We start from the raw sequence: 19,935 nt of genomic DNA, 5'->3' as shown, positions 1-19,935 counted from the left end.
TTGCAGTGCGTGGCTAAAGTGTTCAAGTTTGGCTTGAAGAAAAGGTGGCAACCTTATGTGGACAGAACCCACAGTGTGTGAAATGAGTGGCATAGGGCCCCATCCCCTGTGGATATTCCAGTGAATTTTATTATTTTACAGGATATATAAACCAACAATATGTGCAGTGCTTTACAATCTATAGGGTACAGTTACAATACAATAAAATACAAGAGGATTAAGAGGGCTTTGCTCATAAGAGGTGAACTCCCCAAGAAATTGCCAGGTGGTTCAACTCTCCAGTCTCCAGTATGGCCTGCCCTCTGGAAAACAAATATAGAAAATGCAATTTAGAATTGCTGAAAATACATTTTAAAAACGCCTCAATGCTTTAAAAATCTCATTTTGAAATGATATTAAAATACATGGTTTAAATGCAGAAACGTGAATAAGCCCCTAGTTTGTTTGATACGGTCTGCAGGGAGCTTACTGCATATGTTCTCCTCGTGCTTCTATAGATTTCCTTTGAATGCTCAAAAAAACATTCTGGTAGGTTGAAGTGTATGTCTAGGCAGAAAAACATTCTGTACATCAGATACAATACATGCACATTTCTCAGTGTTTTGTTATTTTACAAATGCTGCAAGAACAGAAAAATTAATACTTAATACTTCTGGTAGTGATCTGAAACACCGCCTCTGCTGCACTGAAATCCCATGCATCATTTTCAGCCCTGTCCGGCTCTTCCTGGCTGGACTACAGAACACATCTTCCCATCTCCTCATATACATAATCTAAGGAGGGTGTCCTTTGGTCCAGAAATAGATATTTTCTGTTAATGCAGTGTATATATGAAGAAAAGCACGGGGAAATGAACATGTATTGAAGTTTTTTTTTTTTTGTTTTTTTTTTTTTGTATTTTGCCCATATATAAATTTTAATTAACTTCCAACCAGACTAGCACTACTGCATGCATAAATATAATTGTGTTAAAGAGGGACAGTCGGTAATTAACATTTGTACAAATGTAAAGTTTTATTCACAATTTTTATTACCAACTTTAACCACTTTACCACCGGAGGATTTAGCTGTCTTACATCCAGGCCACTTTTTGCGATTCGGCACTGTGCGAATTTAACTGACAATTGCGCGGTCGTGCGACGCCGTAGCCAAACAAAATTTACGTCCTTTTTTTCCCACAAACAGAGCTTTCTTTTGGGGGTATTTGATCACCTGTGCGATTTTTACTTTTTGCGCTATAAACAAAAAAAGAGCGTAAATTTTGAAAAAATAACAATATTTTTCACATTTTTTATATGAAATTCCCCCCAAAAAATATAAAAATCTAAAATTTTTTAAAATATTTGGCCAGTTTGTTTTCTGCTACCTATGTTTGGTAAAAAATCACAATATGCGTATTTTGATTGGTTTGCGCAAAAGTTATTGCGTTTACTAACTAAGGGAAAGATTTCTGTCATTTTTGGTGTTTTTTTTTTTTAACGCGTAATGGCGGCGATCTGCGATTTTCTTTGCGGGACTGCGACATTGCGGCGGACAGATGGGACCCTTGACTGACATTTTTGACACTTTTGGGGGTACCAGTGACATTTCTATAGTAATCAGTGCTATAAATATGCACTGTTACTGTAAAAATGACACTGGCAAGGAAGGGGTTAATTTTATTGGAGAGGGAGAGGTTAATGTATGCCTGGTGCTTACTAACGTGTGTGGGGGGAAGTGACTGAGTGACACAGGGACAGATCGCAGGTTCAGCTATGCTGAACCCTGCAATCTGACCCTGTCTGTCACTTAGGAGATCCGCCCACTCTGTTTACACAAGCGGGCGGATCTCCAAACTCGATTCCCCGACGATCGGGGAAGAGCAGCGGCGATCGCTGCTGCTCCTCCCCTGACCCGACTCCCGCAGTGAATGAATACAGCGAGAGCGAGCCTCCGCCCGCAAGGGGAGGAGTCCAGCGACGTAGTACTACATCGCTGGATGATAACGAGCCACTGTGCCGCAGTAGAGGCACAGTGAGCGGTCGTAAAGTGGTTAAGTTGGTAAAAAATTGTACAGCCCTACCATGAAGGTCTCATTTACACTTGCTTCGACTTCAACACACATTAAAGCGCCTACCACTTCAAAATGCTTTTTTGATAAGTTTGTTACGCTTTGATGATGGTTTTTTGAAGATTTAATGGAGCTTGGCAGATGCATTTTGTACGTGTTGATTTTCTATTTGTTTTAAAGGGGCCCACTAGAACCCCGGCTCAGTAGTACCCCCACTCAGTAGATCCCCAGCTCTTTAGTACCCCAGTTCAGCATTGGTTACCTCATTCAGCAGATCCCCAGAAGATTCCCTGCTCACTTAGTACCCCCAGCTCTGTTGATGCCCCACTCAGTAGTGTCCAGCAGGTCTGCTGATCCTCTGGTTTACTGATTCTCCGCTCTCTCCAGTCCCCACTCACCTCCTGCTACAGTATATTGCTCCCACACTACGTACCACGTGTGACATTGCTCATGTCTCCTCCTCTGGTTCCCCAGCTCTGCTGATCCTCTTCTGCTCAGCCCTCTCTCTCTCTCTCTCTCTGGTCCCTGCTTACCTTCTTCTATAGCTTTCGCATATTGTACACTATGTGTGCTGTCTATTTGCTCCGCTCCAGCCTGGACCCTGCTTATCTTCCTGCTCTCCACGTTTCACACCAGATGTGAAAGCTGCACCAGACATTTTCAGAAATTATATACATGAACCCAAAGTGACTGCTGATGATGTATTTCTGGTTTCCTTGTTGCTTTCCCCATGCATCCTGGGATGTCTCATACCTGCAATACCTCCAAAACAAAGTGAAGCTAATGCTGAATAAAAGCCCACAAAAACTTCCAGGTGCTGTAAGCGAGTTTTGTCATAGACTTTTGTGGAGGCTCACTTTGAAGCACCATGAAAGTGACAAGGGATATAATTTTGGAAGCGAAGCAAAGCAAACACAGTGTGAACAGGACTGTAAGGTAACCATTTTATTTAGTGACAGGAGCTTTGATTGGCATTCAGAGTGCTTAAAAAAAGTCCAATGCCACATTTTGAAGCAAATGTAAAGGGGCCCTTAGGGATGGTGTGTTTTGTTAGTTACTTGTATTCTCTCCCTGTCAGAGCAGCAATATCAGCTCTATGTCAGGCTGTAAGGCTTCCATGCAGGCCTATCTTTTGCTTGAGCTTAGGACTGATATCTGATGTCTTGGCTGTTGGAGGAGAGCAAAACTGTCAGCTAAAAAAACCCTTTAGTTTGTTTTTTCATGTAAACCAAATGATAACTTTATTTTTTTCCAATATTTAATTGTCTGTCATCAGCCCAGGGCTGAGGCAGGACAGAGGATAGCCCTAGTGTTTAAACACAGAGGCCTGACATTTTACTTCTGACAGGGAGGGAATACAAGTAATCACCAGTCAACTAATTCTGGAGTGGTAAGACTGCACTGTTATAACTTTTCAAGTATAGTAGATCCTCATCCACATTATTGCATTTGCCTACTGATGACTGGTTCTCGTCAAGCAGTGCTTTAAGTGGGCCGGTATGCACTGGTACTCAGTACCGCCACTTCCAAATATGGCTTTTGAGCATACCGCCACTTCTCCATGCGCCTTAGCGTACCAGTACGCTCATTTTGGAAATCTGCGCCCTTAATTGCCACCCCCAAGAATATTTCCCACTCCAGAGCCAGACCAGTCACCACTTGTGAGTCCCCCTGCTCCGGAGTCCCAGACCAGGCCATGGGGGGTGCTCTGTGGAGACCCTGATGTGGGATGGGGGGGGGGCGACAAAATTTATAGGCTATAATAGAGTACCGACACCTCTTTTAGGCCACTTAAAGCACTGTCGTCAAGGATGTTAGATTGTTAGATTTTTCAAAGGTAGAGACTGATGTTAGCAGTTGTTTTCTAGGTACTGGGAAGACATTGCTTGCCAAAGCAGTGGCCACAGAATGCAACACAACGTTTTTTAACATTTCTGCCTCAACCATCGTCAGCAAGTGGAGGGGAGACTCCGAGAAGCTTGTACGGGTAAGAACCAACCCAGTCTAAAGAGCATGGTACCCTTACATTCTGTAACATGGCACTCACCACTAAAACGATAACTAAAAATATTTAGATGAATTGACCACTATTGTACCATTGAGTTGTCTCCCTTTTCTTAGCAGACCAATTTACAGCTTTTTAGAATAGAGCAATTTAAACCATTTCCAAAGTCAATTATCCCATGATAGACTTTAGTAACATAAAATGTGCAGCCTCTAGGGAAAGGGGGGCCATGACTGAAACCTTTAAATACATGAAGGATATGAGTAAAGTTCAGGAGGATAGTATTTTCAATATAAAGCTGAGATCTAGAACACGGGACCTAACCTCAAACTTGTAGGAGGAGAGTTCAAAACTTACCTTAGAAAGCAGTGTTTCACGGGAGTAATTCTTTTTTTACACTGCAGCCTGTAAAGCATTGCACTTGCGATCAGTAGATTAAAGTGGTAGTATACTCCTTTATTTGACTTTTACCTACAGGTAAGCCTATAATAAGGCCTATAATAAGGCTTACCTGTAGGTACAATTAATATCTCCTAAACCTGCACGGTTTAGGAGATATTCAACCTGCATGCAGCCGCTGACATCAGTGGCACATGTGCTCTGAAGGTCCGGCGGACCTTCAGAGCTCCTTACCGGAAAGTGAAACTCCCGCGCACATGCGCGGGAGTGACGGCAATCGCGACTCCAGCCACTCACAGCACCGGAGCCGCCGAATCCAGAAGAGATGCCGAGGGAACATGACGGCGCCCTCAGCGTTCTCCAGAAGACCGCGTCGGGGCTTCTTTCTAAGGTAAGTATTTCATAATGAGCTAGTATGCGATGCATACTAGCTCATAATGTCTTTTGTCCTGCAGGGTTTGTTTTTTTGTTTTGTTTTTTTCTCTAGGATACAACCGCTTTAAGGATGCAATGCCAGGATCTTGCAGACTTTCAGTACACTGTCTGCCCATACCTCCGATACGAGCAGGCAGTTACTGAATTGCAGGGAGAATCAATGAACTAAGAAGAGTACTGCGGTGGCTGGCGGTATTTGCAGTTCATTCATTCACAGAACCCTGTGAATGAATGACGCAGCCATTACAATGGTCATCAGAACAAACAGAGAGGTTGAATCTCCCCAATAGAGATGCAGACATCAATAAAAAACCTGATATGGGGTCCTGATCTTTCCCCACTCTATCCAAAATTATAAACAAAAAAGTTTGGCCTTAGATGCACATAGAAAGTACTTGTCAGAAGCAGTGATTGCAACTGTTTTGTTCAGGTCTAATAACTGTGTTATTTATGTTATTTATTTATTTACTTAGTTTTTTTAGGAAGTACCATCTATCTGTTCAAACTAAACTAAAATTATATGGTAGAAATTGGTTCATTTTATCTGGGCGAGAATATTTAGAGTCACAGCTAGAGCTCTGCAATCAGAAAAGCTCACAGTCCCTGTTGATTGCAGAGCTCTAGCTGTGACTCAGTGGGGGCATGTTGGACTACTGCAGTTGAATGCAGGCTAAGCGAAATTTAGGCTGGGGTTCTATAAAACAAGTAAGAACAACAGAAAGCCGTTTTGATTGGCTTCCTATCTATACATTGCAGTAATGCATGCAGTAACAAATCTTACATGTCAGTGCATGACAGTGCATCCTAATTCACCTACACAACGTACCTGTGTTGTAGCGTACACAACATGCCTGTGGGGTACACTGTATTGAAAAACAAAAAAAAAAAAAGTTCAGGTACATTTTTTGTCTGTTCTGGTACATTGGCAGCCAGTTCAAGCGAATGGGTTGTCCTAAAGTGACCTACAGTATCTAAAGTAGTGAGTGTACAGCTTGTATAACAGTGTAAATTTGCTGTCCCCTCAAAATAACTCAACACGCAGCTATTAATGTCTAAATCGGGGGGGCGTGGCCAAGATGGAGACCTGAGCGGTTGCACTTGCCGGAGCTCTGCTGAACCTTCTGTCCCTTCTGCCGGCTATTCTTCTCCTGCAGCTCCCGGACCTGTACTGTCCCACCATCCATGCGCCGGAGGTCTGCGGGGACCACGGGGAGGGGAAAAAAGTTGAAGTTTCCGACCATTTTGGAGGATTCTCCCCCGACGGCTCCAAGCAGGTCACTGGCGGGAAGGCTGCTCCCTCGCTCCAATATGGCGTCACAGACTGATCCGGACATGCAGGCTTCCTCCTCGCAGCTGCGACTGGAGGATGTCATGGCCGCTATTGCTACCTGCCAGTCTGCCCTCACCTCTAAAATCGAGGCGGTGCAGCTGGATGTGGGGATCATTCGGCAGGACGTGGACAAACTGCGCTCACGCCTGTCCACGGCGGAGCAGCGCCTGGGCCAGACCGAGGATCTGGTTGGGGATCATACCGGAGCCATCCGCTCCCTGCAGACCAGGGTGAAGGCGCTGGAGTATAAGGCGGAGGATGCGGAGAACCGTAACAGGCGCAACAACCTTCGCATTGTGGGGCTGCCTGAGGGGGTGGAGGGGGCTAACCCGACGCTCTTTGTTGAGGAACTGTTCCGGTCCCTGCTCCCTGAAGCCCGCTTCTCCCCCTTCTATACTGTGGAGAGAGCCCATCGTGTCCCACCCAAGCCGGGCCCCCCCGGGGCGCCCCCTCGCACACTGATCCTGCGCCTGCTTAATTTCCGGGACAGGGATGAGGTGATCCGGGCTGCTAGATTGAAGGGGGCCTTATCCTACCAGAATACCAAGCTCCTCATCTTCCCGGACTACTCCGTTGAGACTCAGAAGCTCCGGAAATCCTTTGACTCTGTTAAAGCCGCTCTCCGGACCCGTGGCATCAAATATAGTGTGCTGTTTCCCGCTCGCCTCCGAGTCCAAGATGGGGAGGCGGTCCGTTTCTTTGTGAACCCTTCGGATGTGTCTGCCTGGATGGATACCCTGCCACCGCAGCGTTGATGGCCTCTGGTGCTGTCCTGGATGATCAGCCCTGTGGTTCTCCCTGAGAGTCTTGCCATTTTGGCCTTGGGGAGGGAAAAGAGTTCTTACCTACGGTTGTTTGCAATGTTTCTCTAAGTGTGTGCCCCTGGGACTCCAGGAGACTGTGCTGCTGCTATTTGTTCCTATCCTATGCGTTCCTGTCTGGCTCCTGCTGCGGTACCCCAGTACGTTTGCTGTCTCGGGGTTGGAATGTCTGGCTACACCTGAATTGCTGGAACATTTTTCTGTACAGGACCCCGCGTGGACTATTGGGTTATTATTTTTTTCCCCCCTTTTTTTATGTTTTATCTTATCCTGGGCCTTCTTCTGCACCCTTGAGCGGGATGGAGGGGTGGTCTCTCCCCATTTTTGGTACTGGTACATTTTGGCGGGGGGACTTTGCTGCTGACTTGATTGGTGATCCTACTTTTTCAGCATCTCTGCTGCATGGACCGCTGCTCCTTCGGGAAAGATCTCATATGGTGATCGCCCCTCCCGATGGTTGTGCGGTTGCACGGTTTGGGGAACTATGCTCACCAAGATTGGGTTGGTGTTGCGGGGTGGGGGTTGGGGGGCTATTTTTATGTCCTATGCAAGTTTTGGGGGTTTGTTGCTTTTGTTTTTTCTTTTTCTTTTGTTTACTTATGTTGGGAGTGCTACTGTACGGATTTGCAGGTGGTGGGAGATGTTGGCTGTATGCATGTGTGTGGTGATCTATCCGGTGGGGGTGCCCGTCGGCGGTGGGTCCCCGTGGCGGGGAGCTTGTCTCTCTGCTGGGGGGACCGTCTGGGGCCGGGCGCCGCCACTTCCACATAATGTTTTGACCATGCGATGTCCTCTATAAAGGTTATTTCGTGGAATGTTAGGGGGCTCAATGCTGCTGTTAAGAGATCTCTGGTTTTTCGGTTTCTGCAGCAGCATTCTCCTCATATTTGTGTATTGCAGGAGACACACTTACACGGTTCGAGGGTGCGCAGCCTTGGTAGACCCTGGGTGGGACCCCAATACCATGCAACCTACTCATCCTATGCTAGAGGGGTTAGTATTCTGGTACGTAAGTCCCTTCCCTTCCATGTCCTGGAGGTTAAAACTGACCCGAGTGGTAGGTATGTGATGATTCATGCTAGGATCTATGATGTTCCTTTAGTTCTAGTGGGGCTGTATTTACCCCCCCCTGCCTCCGTCCAACTTCTCTACTCCCTTATGGAGACGCTTTTGCAATTTGACACTCCTAATATTCTGCTGTTGGGGGATTTTAACCTGGTGCTCTCCCCTGGCCTGGATCGGCTGCATGCTGCGGGGCGGGACTCCCCGGACCTCCCGCGCTGGGCCGAGGCGTTTGCCTTAACGGAGGTCTGGCGCTTTCTGCATCCGACGGCTAGGACCTATACGTGTCATTCTGCCTCGTATCGGGCTCTGTCTCGTATAGATCTGGCCTTTGCTTCTGCCTCTTTTTTGCGCCTGATAACGGGGGCAGAGATCCTTTCCCGCGGCATATCGGACCACGCACCTGTCTGTTTGCATATTGAACTTTCACGTGCTGTGGGTTCCAGGCTCTGGAGACTATCAAGGTACTGGGCTCAGGATGACCGACTGCAGGCTCAGATGACCGAGGTGATGGCTGCCCACTGGGACTCTAATGTTGACTCTGCTGCGCCTCCGGTTGTGTGGGACTCCTTTAAGGCTTGGATTAGGGGGGAGTACATTTCCCGCATTTCCCATATTCAGAGGAGGGCCCTGGGATCCCTGCGGGAGTTGGAGGAGAGGACGGCTGCCCTGGAGGAGGCCTATGCCTCGGACCCTTCGCCTGAGAGGCATGCGGAGTTTCAGCGGGCTCTCCGTGCTCTTTCGGTGTTCAGAATGGAGGCTTCTACCAAGGCCATGGTGCACTCTGCTCAGCGTATCTTTGAATATGGGGGTAAAAATGGCAGACTCTTGGCTTGGTTGGCGAGGAGTCAGTCGCCGACCACGCCGGTGGGATCTATTAGGTTGGAGGGGGGAGACCTTGTCTCCTCTCCAGACCGGGTTAATGCTCGATTTGCGGAGTTTTTTGAATCTGTCTACTCTTCTAGGGCTGAGTACTCCTTGTCTGATCTGTCCGCCTATCTGGACGGGGTCTCCTTTCCTGTTCTGGAGACAACGGCCAGGGATCGGTTGGAGGATGTGATTACTCTGGGGGAGGTTCGGGCGGCGATCTCTGGGTTGCAGAAGGGTAAGACGCCGGGTGCGGATGGGCTTCCGGGCGAATTTTACTCCATGCATGTGGACTTGCTTGCCCCGCGCCTCTTGTCCCTGCTCGCGGAGTTTGCCTCTCTGGACTCCCTCCCTGCCTCAATGGAGGAGGCGGTGGTGGTCCTTATTCCCAAGCCGGGCAAGGACCCCCTGGAATGTGCGTCCTATCGCCCCATTTCCTTGCTGAATGTGGATGCCTCTCGTTTGTCCACGGTTATTGAGGAGTTGATTAACGTCGACCAGACGGGCTTTATGCCTGGGCGGGGGACCGATATTAATATTAGGCGTCTTTTTCTCAATATGTCTATCACCCACGATAACGCAGGCTCCAGGGTTATTGCTTCTTTAGATGCCGAGAAGGCGTTTGACTCGGTGGAGTGGGGCTACCTCTGGGAGGTCCTACGCAGATTCGGCTTTGGTCCCAAGTTTATTCATGGCCTGCAGCTGCTGTATAAGGCACCTAAAGCGCGTGTTCGCACGAATGGTGACCTCTCTGGGCCGTTTCCTCTCCACCGGGGCACTCGTCAGGGGTGTCCTTTGTCCCCCAGCCTCTTCGCTCTGGCTCTGGAGCCTCTCGCTATTTTAATCCGGGCGGCTGACGCGGTGGAGGGTCTGCGGGTGGGTGCACTGGAGGAGAAAATTTCTCTTTATGCGGACGACACCCTTCTGTATCTCCGGGATGCGGGCTCTTCTCTTGCGGCGGCACTCACCATTTTTGATACCTTTGGGGTGTATTCTGGTATTCGCATTAACTGGTCTAAATCGGTGCTTTTCCCGCTTGATGATTCGGCACGGCAGCTGGCTCCGCAGACCCCCCTCCGTTGGGTGACTGAGTTTAGGTATCTTGGGGTCCAGGTGTCCAAACCCCTTGAGTCCTTTATGGAAAAGAATCTGCTACCTCTCTTGTCTGACCTGAAGGCGCGCTGCGCCGCGTGGGCCAGTCTGCCGTTAAATCTCTTGGGGAAAATTAACCTTCTGAAAATGATGATTCTGCCCAAGTTCACCTATGTTTTTCGTAATTCCCCGTGCTGGGTCCCTGGTAGGTTTTTTCGTGAGGTTGATGCCTGTGTGGGGTCCTTCATTTGGGGGGGCTCGGTCCCACGTCTGGCTAGATCCACTATGTGGCTTCCGCCTGACTTGGGGGGCCTGGCTCTTCCCAACTTTCAGGTGTATTACTGGGCGGCGGTCTTGGTCACTGTGCACTGGTGGTTTCAGGGTTCCACTATGAATGCTGCTACGTGCTTGGAGGCGGCCCATCTGGGCTCCCTGGCAGACTTGCGTAACTTTGTGTACCGTGGCCCTAGGGCTTATGATTCTGTCCCCGGCCCCTCTCGTATTACATGGCGTGTTTGGGTGGTGGCCCGGAAAAGATTTGCGCAGCCTAATCAGTGGTCTCCCGACCAGCCTCTTTGGGGGAACCCCTCTCTCCCTCACCTGCGTATGCTTCCGGACCCGCAGGTCTGGGCGAGATATGGGGTGACGACCCTGGGGGATGTCATGGCCTTGGATGGGGTCCTGTCATTTGCGCAGTTGAGGGACGGGTTTGGCCTGCCTTTGTGGATGAGGTTTAGGTACTTCCAGCTCCGTCATGCCCTCCGATCACAATTCAGGGTGCCTCCTCTCCTCCAGCCCGATCCCATCGAAAAGATCTTGGCCCCTGGGGACTTGTTAAAACCCTTGTCTACCCTCTATGCCTCTCTCCTGGGTTCTGAGTCTCCCAAACTTGAACGCCTCTGGAGCCGGTGGCAGTCTGATCTCCCCTCGTTGGACAGGGAGGGCTGGGAGGAATGCCTAGAAGCGGGTCCTAAGTTGGTTATCCCCTCCCGTGACAAATTGATTCAGGTAAAATTTCTGCATAGAGTGTACTACACTCCTGAGAGGTTGCATCGTATCTATCCTGACAGGGAGGCCACGTGCCAGCGCTGTCGCTCCCACCCGGGGTCCTACCTTCATATGTTTTGGGACTGTCCTGTGATTGCTAGTTACTGGTCGGCAGTTTTCGGGGCTATTAATGCTAAGCTGGGTTTGACTCTCCTGCCCTCCCCCGAACTCGCACTCCTGGGTATTCATGAGGATGATCAGCGCTCTCACCACTCCAAGCTCCTCATCTCGTTTCTTCTTTTCTATGCAAAGAAGGGTATACTCCTCCGCTGGTCGACTCCGTCTCCTCCGGATGTGCCGTTTTGGCTTAAACTGGTGGATGCGGACTTGCCCTTGTACAAGCTAACGTATATGAATAGGGGATGCCCTTGGAAATATGATAAGGTCTGGGCACCATGGACTGCGGATTGATGTTGCCTGCTCTGTCCCTCCCCCCCCTACCCTCTTTTTTTTTTTTTGTCCCTTCTCCCCCCCCCCCCCTCTTTCTTTTTTTTTTTTTTTTTTTTCTTCTTATGTCCATTTCCCCCCCCCCCTTCCCCCTCCCCCCCCCCCTTGTATTCCGTGACTCTTAGATCTGTGCCTCTTGCCATTTTTCGGTTTAGTTGCTATATGATACTGAGATTTTGTGGTATGTCGAATCGCACATGTATTATGTTGACTGTTTATTTCTGGCCTGTTTTCTGTACACATGTTTTTTTCAATAAAGCACTCCTTGTTTGTTAAAAAAAAAATTAATGTCTAAATCGCTGGCAACAAAAATACACCCCTAAGTGAAAATGTATAAAAAAGGGCTCAATCAGCCATTTTCCATCTCCGGTGTCATGTGACTTGTTAGTGTTACAAGGGCGTGAATGGGGAGCAGATGTGTTAAATTTGGTGTTATGGTTCACATTCTCTTCTACTGGTCACTGGAAGTTCAACATGGCACCTCATGGCAAAGAACTCTCTGAGGATCTGAAAAAAAGAATTGTTGCTCTACATAAAGATAGCCTAGGCTATAAGAAGATTGTCAAGACCCTGAAACTGAGCTGCAGCATGGTGGCCAAGACCATACAGTGGTTTACCAGGACAGGTTCCGCTCAGAACAAGCCTCGTTATGGTTGACAAAAGTAGTTGAGCGCACCATATCCAGAGGTTGTCTTTAGGAAATAGTCATATGAGTGCTTCCAGCATTGCTGCAGAGGTTGAAGGGGTGGGGGGTCAGCCTGTCAGTGCTCAGACCATACGCCGCACACTGCATCAAATTGGTCTGCATGGCTGTCGTCCCAGAAGGAAGCCTCTTCTACAGATGATGCGCAAGAAAGCCTGCAAACAGTTGCTGAAGACAAGCAGACTAAGGACATGGAACCACGTCATGTGGTCTGATGAGACCAAAATAAACTTATTTGGTTCAGATGGTGTCAAGCGTGTGTGGCGGCAACCAGCTGAGGAGTACAAAGACAAGTGTGTCTTGCCTACACTCAAGCATTGTGGTGGGAGTGTCATGGTCTGAGGCTGCATGAGTGCTGCTGGCAATTGGGAGCTACAGTTCATTGAACCATGAATGCCAACATGTACAGTAACACACTGAATCAGAACATGATCCCCTCCCTTCAGAGACTGGGCGGCAGGGCAGTATTCCAACATACCAACCCCAAACACCTCCAAGATAACCACTGCCTTGCTAAAGAAAGTGAGGGTAAAGGTGATGGACTGGCCAAGCATGTCTCCAGACCTAAACCCTATTGAGCATCTGTGGGGCATCCTCAAACGGAAAGTGGAGGAGCGCAAGGTCTCTAACATCCACCAGCTCTGTGATGTCATCATGGAGGAGTGGAAGAGGACTCCAGTGGCAACCTGTGAAGCTCTGGTGAACTCCATGCCCGAGAGGGTTAGGGCAGTGCTGGAAAGTAATGGTGGGCCAATGGGCCAAATTTGAACATTTTTTACTTAGGGGTGTACTCACTTTTGTTGCCAGCGGTTTAGACATTAATGGCTGTGTGTTGAGTTATTTTGAGGGGACAGCAAATTTACACTGTTATACAAGCTGTACGCTCACTACTTTACATTATAGCAAAGTGTAATTTCTTCAGTGTTGTCACATGAAAAGATATAATAAAATATTTACATAAACGTGAGGAGTGTACTCAGTTTTGTGAGATACTATACAGTATGTTAATGCATTACATAATGTGCATGAACACGAAAATGTTAGTGCAACACACCAGACCACATAGGTAAAGTGTACGTTTTCTCAGCTCATTCAGTATATTTTTATATCTTACCTAAAAACTTTAAGTGGGCTTTAAATCCAGCAGTCAGAATGTATGTTCATATCACAGTTGTTCTAGTCTTTTGGGGTTTGGGGGAGCCATAGGTCTTATATCACAATGTGGCACCTGTTTGAATACATTTGTGTTTTTGCATTTAAAGGGTAACTCCACTTTCATGGGAAAAAAATAACAAATAAAAAAAATATAGCACATACAATTGTGACTCAAGTCATTGTAATTGAATGTTAATAAAAAATGACCTTTCCTTTTAAATCTACAGCGCTGTCATTTTCTGTAAAATGCAATGCAATATGGCCACCTGGAGGTGTTCTGTACACAGATGGTACCACAGATGGTGTACAGAACGCCCCCTGAAAATGCCACTTCTGCTTGTGTGATTGGCTCACTGATTTGGTCTGCACTAAGATACAAATCAGATTTCTGGCATCATCTGGAGCAAAGAAATTAAATTTTTGGTGAGATGCTCCCAAATGGAAATCACATCTAAAGGGATGCAGACCCTGCAATTCTCCTTATCAGAGCCCTGCAGGTGCAGCAGCTGACTGATAATTATAAAATCGCCCCCATACAGATTTACTGAGCACACGGACACAGACAAACAAACAGCTATTCCTTCAGAGTAACAAAAGTTAGGAATCTGCAACAAAGTTTGTTAAAATCTCTGCAATGTACAGAGATCACCCAGAGGGGAAAGTTTTTCAACAAAAGTGGAGTCAGTCTTTAAAGTGTAATCTTAGGCTAGAAATAACTAAGTTTAAAACTGCTCCCACCCTCTTTCTAACATCTATACTAACTATCCTGTAGAAGGAAGATGCATATACTTACCTATTCTCCGGGTTCCCCGGGGCTCCCAACGGCCGACTTCAGGAGAGAGGAGGGACAGCCGGCAGTATAAGTCTATAGCCTATTAAAGTCCATGTAAGGCATAGAAAGTCTTTTGGTGACATCACCGCCCAGGCATTCCATCAGTAGTCAGTGCTCTTTCCTCTCCCCTGAAGGAGGGTGGGAGCTATTTCAAGATTAGTTCTAGCCTTAAATTCCACTTTAAAGGATCATTTTTCATGTTTAAAGTGATTCTAAGGTCTAACCGCTTTTTACCTTAATGCATTCCTTGCATTAGGGTAAAAAATGTTTAGGCATCAGCATCCCCCCTGCCCCGCTTTTACTTACTTGACCCCCCATTCGATCCAGCACTTTGCACATCTGCAACTCTTCTCTAACCTCACTTCCAGGTCTCACTGGCTTTGCTGAGGCACCGGGAGCCATTGACACCCGGGGCTGTCAATTAATTCAATGGTGGGGATAGGGTCAAGTCCCCCTGTCTGTGTCAATGGACGCAGCAGCAGGGCTCAGGGGTGAGCACACATGAGTGCCCCCATGGAAAGCGGTTTCCCATGGAGGCACTGGACAAAGAGGAAGGGCCAGGAGCACCAATGGGAGACATGAGAAGAAAAGTTTTTCATTGCACAGAACAGATAAGTATAGACATGTTTGTTAATTTTTATTGCTGTAAGCCTCAAAGTTTTTCTCACACAGGTTTTATTTGAACTGGCTCGCTACCATGCCCCCTCCACCATTTTCCTGGATGAGCTGGAGTCTGTGATGAGTCAAAGAGGGACAGGGCCGGGGTGAGTAGACTTTCTTTTTTTTTGCAAACCTCAGTCTGGCACCTCTTTGTTGTTGGCTTTCCAGACATACTTCCAACCAAAAACTGTTCTCTGTTCATCCACCTCTGATTGCCCCTTCCCAGTCTCATTATTTGGATGTGTGAATTTCTCATGGCATGTCTCTTCTGCAATAAGGAGCTGCCTGCTCGCAATTTTGTTCTCTGTAAAATATAGGTAGGACACCCGCGCTCCTGAACCTCACTCAAAATTACAATCGTGTTAATAAAATTAATAAATAAGGAAAGTGGATGCGATTATATGTAACTGCAGCTCACCACATCTCTGTACACGAACGTTACTAAACACTTTAAAGAAAAGTGGTAACGCTGCTCTTTCCTTTTTATTGTAGGTTTAGCTTCACTTTAAAGTCTAACTCCATGTTTAATGTCCCTTTTAAATAGTTCGCTTAGGCCAGGTTGGCTCAAATGAACTATTTACTGCAATAACAAGTGCGCTTGCTGGGGGCGCTGTTGTGGAAATTTTGATAGACATTTCTTTAGTTAAATAGTCATAATGTCTCCCAGTGTCGAGTTTTACCGATAATCGCTATTTACAGTGATTATCGCTTTAACTGTCATTGCAGGAAAGACTTGTTGGTGAAAACCTTCCATTGGATGAGATGGCACAATACTAGTAGCAGAGAGAGTCCATCGCACAGATCTATGTCTGCAGTTCAGGGCCCTGTACTGCTGAGATATGTTTGTGATATGGGAATTCTTAGCATTGTACCAAGATTAATAGATGGCTCCTTTTAGTCACATTCGATCAGTGTGACTGAGGGGCTTCTGCTATTATCTTATGCAGATAAAACCTCATCAACTGGAACAAATAGAATGGTCACTATCAAAAATGCTTTATATGTGAATCATGTTTGATGAAGACCCACTAACAGGTAATGGATTCATGTTTATGGATTGACATAAATGAACAATGAAAAGCCATGTGCCCCTTGTGGCAGTTGAGCCCTTTGTTCGCTCATGTCCATTCATGGGCATGTATTCCACAGTTTCTATTGTATTTTTTTGAATGTATACGTGTTTGTGATTGGTGGTCTTGAAGCCACTCCCTGTAACTCCCTTTTGTTCACTTGCTGTAAATAAACCAAGCGCTGCCCTGAGACACACAGAAGACACAGGAAGCTCACACACAGACCCAAGCTCACACAGCCATTCATCCATGCAGACACACAGAAACTCTTACCCACAAACACTTGCTCTTACCCACACATGCACACACATAGATATCCGGAGAGAGACCTGGCAGATGGCATCGAAATGACCCAGCGTGTCTGTTCCTTTTTTTGTCGCCGAGCGCTTGGTAAACCGGTATACAAATGAGCGGTACAATTGTACTTTTCAGTACAAGCTATTAATGGAGCTTGGTGTGTAATAATCTTGAGCGCACTGAAGCAGGTTTCTATGCTCCAAGCCCTATTAATTTCCACGACAGCGCTGTATTAACTGTGTATAGCCTCAACTACATACAGTATACAGCACTGTGTTCCAGCAGTGGGACGAGAACATCAGCCCGCCTCAGACAATTAGAGGAAGCTTTGTATTCATTTATGGAATACAAAGCTTTCTGTGAATGGCTAAGCAGTGCTCATCCCAACTAGATTTTTTTTTGGGAGTGGAACAGGGAGTTCTCGTCCCACAGCCAGATGTTCTGGCTCGGACTGGTGGTTTCGTGCTTGGTTATTCATAGCAACTGCATTTCTCCTCCTTCCTTTGTCGAATTAAACCTTTGGTAGTAGATGGGCTTCATATCCCAGATGTGCTTTACAGTCCCAGGTTCTTTTGATATTCCAGAACCAGCATGCACCCCTTGACTTCAGACATTACTGATAGAAAAAAAAAAATTGCAGACCAGGCACAGACCTAGAATAGTAGATGCAGCTTTACTTGGAAATCCTTTAACAATAGTATTCAATCTGATCAGAGTCCATACCCTGACCTTAACTACAACTGAATGGCTGCCCAGGCATATCTCCGTATGGTAGTAGTCCATGCTGGCGTTTCCCATGTCTTGGTTGCTTGCTGGAACCTGGTGTTTCCTTCAGCAATTCGAAGTTTATCTTGCCCCGAAAGATAACAAAAGGCCAGCGAGAGCCCCAAACTCAGCCTCCTCCCATGTTTATATTACTGGTGAGTAGGCTGGGTCCAAAAAGCCTGGGAACTGAGCACACGCATTAACTCTTTCCTCCTTCAGCCTGAGCCAGCCACTAACAAACGAATGCAGCTGTAGGCAACCTGTCTACATGCTTAATAGGGCAGTGTGGGGGTTCTTGGGAATATTGATGCTGGTTACAGAATACATCATTCTGTGTTTAATTTTGGGGCAAGTCAACCCAGTGTGTAACATCATTCCCATTTGCCCACACCGGAAAGCAGGCTGGAGAAGTACAGGTACATTTCTAGGTTTTGTCTGGGCTGCAGCTGGGCAAGATTGCGTAGTCAGGCAAATACTCTCAGTGCCAACTAAACTAGAGCATATTCCCAGGGGCCACGGTAAAAGGGACCAATAACAGGTACTGCATGGGACCCAAACAAGCAACCGGTGGCCGTTGACAACAAATGCTGCCAAAAATACTCTCAGTGGCCTTTAACCAGTTATGAACATTAGGCATGTTACACATTCATATAGTATGCCCAACCCCCTCCTCCCTCATAGCTCTTCCACCCCATTTACCAGCAATGATATTTACACTGTGGCATATCTAAGGCTAGGATTACATGTGTGACCCGCGTTCTGCCGGTAGAGCAACCCATCTCTTTCAGTGTGCTGCCCTATCCACAGAAACGAGGGTAAAGAAGTCCCAGACCCTTTTTTAAGGCTTCATGCACGGACATTTTTAATGCTGCTCCTTTGGGTGTCTGGCAGGTTTTTTCTCTGCTTCTAATTCCCCCTGCATGTTACATAGTTACATAGTTACATAGTAGGTGAGGTTGAATAAAGACAATAGTCCATCCAGTTCAACCTGTGTAGGTGTGTGTGGCTGTAATCATCTCACATACCCCTGAATGTTCTGATCCTTGAGATGTAAGTCTAAGAGTCTTTTGAAAGCCACCATACTACCCGCAGAAACCACTTCTTGTGGTAGAGAATTCCACAATCTTGTAGCCCTAACAGTAAAGAACCCCCCACATTGCCTGAGGTTAAAACGCTTCTCCTCTAATCGCATTGTGTGCCCCCGAGTCCTCATGCAATCCCTTTGACTGAACAGCTTTTTTCTAAGCTGAGATCCCCATTGAGATATTTAAAAATTGCTATCATGTCCCCCCTCAGGCGTCTCTTCTCCAGGGAGAATAAATCAAGCGATTGCAGACGCTCTTCATAATCAAGGTCCTCCAGTCCCCTAATTAGTTTAGTTGCCCTTCTCTGTACTCTCTCCAGCTCCAACACATCCCTTCTGAGGACTGGCGACCAGAACTGGACAGAATACTCCAGATGCGGTCGGACCAGAGTTTTATAAAGTGGAAGGATTATAGACTTATCTCTGGAAAACATCCCTTTCTTTATGCATGCTAATATTCTGCTAGCCTTGGTAGCCGCCGCTTGACATTGCGAGCTGTTGCCTAGTCTATCATCAACCAATGTTGGCTTATCTGTTCATGCACACATAGGCTTTTAGATGAGTTTAGAGGCAGAAAAAAGCCACTGCCAGTGCATCCAGGAGCAGCCGCATTTTGGCTGATTGAGGCTTGGAAACGTGTGTAAATGAGTCTAAACGTGCTTTCTCTATCGCTCATTGACAGACGTAGTCCTCGGTGATACAGCACCTTCGGGTTATGTTGCCTCCACAGGAGCAGGACTAGACAGGAAATAAAAATGCTCTGGCCACACCCCAGGGGCAGTCCCCGAGGGTATATCCTCTCTCTCTCCGCCACAGCAAATCAGTTTTTTTCTGTCTAGTCAGGAGTAAGGACCTAGATACCTTGCTGGGATCTTCGGTCCTGGCAAGATTTTTTTCTTAAAAAGATTTTTTAGACAGCTTTTTTCTCCAGTGTTCCTGTGAGATCTTCAAGCAAGAAAGCTGAACTGGGCGACGGGCTGGATGTTGAGATCCGGTGGTCACCCCAGTTCAGCCTACGAGCGCGTGCAGGCCATAGCTCCGCGCTGGGTCGGCCGCGACATAGTCCCACTGGGGGACTGACCCCGCGAGTTAAACGTCTCGCTGAAACGCCAAGGACCATGAGTCACGGCGTCCGTATTGGTCGACAGCCCTCCCGCCCCGGTGGAGAGGGGTACTGTCAGGAGTTGGTGCCCGCCTGGTTCCGGTATGGTGAGTAGTATGTTCCCCCTTTTCCCCTGACGGGTCTTGTGGTGAACGCGGGCCCCTCTCTGTATGGTAAGGTAGAGTCCCCCTCTATCCTATAACATGGCACAGATCCCCCTACTTTGAGTGTGATTTTATGTGCAAAAAGCCAGGAGGCTTGGTTTGGGAGCTAACAATCTAATTGTATACATGTTAAAAAGATTGTAATCAGTGGCAGTATGGGAATCTTACTGTGATAATAATAAGTACCTACCAGTCAGAAGCCACGGACATGTAGACTGCCTTCCTAGTCAAATCTCCAGCAATAGCAGGCCTTCCGAACGGCCATGCGGTCCGCCAGGGCCGGTACCGCCAACCACGCCAAATCCCCATGCAGAGAAGGTGTTGTGTGCTCTGCAGCACGCCGCTATTCGGTACAGGCCACCGCCATTTTTTTTTTTTTTTTGCTGGATCGCACGAGCCGCCATTTTGGCGTAGCCTCGTGTCTCCAGCATGGGGGCGGCCATGTTTGAGGTGATCCAAACACCTCGTGGAGCTAGGGGAGGCGCCGGAAGGCGTGCAGAGGGGCGGAGCCGCCTCCTTTCTTCCTGGGCAGCCAGCCAAAAGACTTC

At 47.4% G+C, this 19,935-nt stretch overlaps 1 protein-coding gene across 3 annotated transcripts in view; it reads left to right on the top strand.

Annotated features, from left to right (window-relative positions):
* The window catches only part of KATNAL2 (katanin catalytic subunit A1 like 2), a 106,995-nt gene that overhangs the window by 69,771 nt on the left and 17,289 nt on the right, over window positions 1-19,935 (top strand). For all 3 annotated transcript variants that reach the window (XM_082255114.1, XM_082255113.1, XM_082255115.1), the window contains 2 exons: window positions 3,919-4,037; window positions 14,918-15,009. In XM_082255114.1, coding sequence (XP_082111240.1) covers window positions 3,919-4,037; window positions 14,918-15,009 — 211 coding nt within the window. The remainder of the gene's footprint in view (window positions 1-3,918; window positions 4,038-14,917; window positions 15,010-19,935) is intronic.

This window comes from Pelophylax lessonae, assembly GCF_965119305.1.
Source record: "Pelophylax lessonae genome assembly, chromosome: 1".
NCBI lineage: Eukaryota > Metazoa > Chordata > Amphibia > Anura > Ranidae > Pelophylax > Pelophylax lessonae.
Note: the sequence above shows the minus strand (reverse complement) of the source record. Positions and strands in the feature narration are given on the sequence as shown.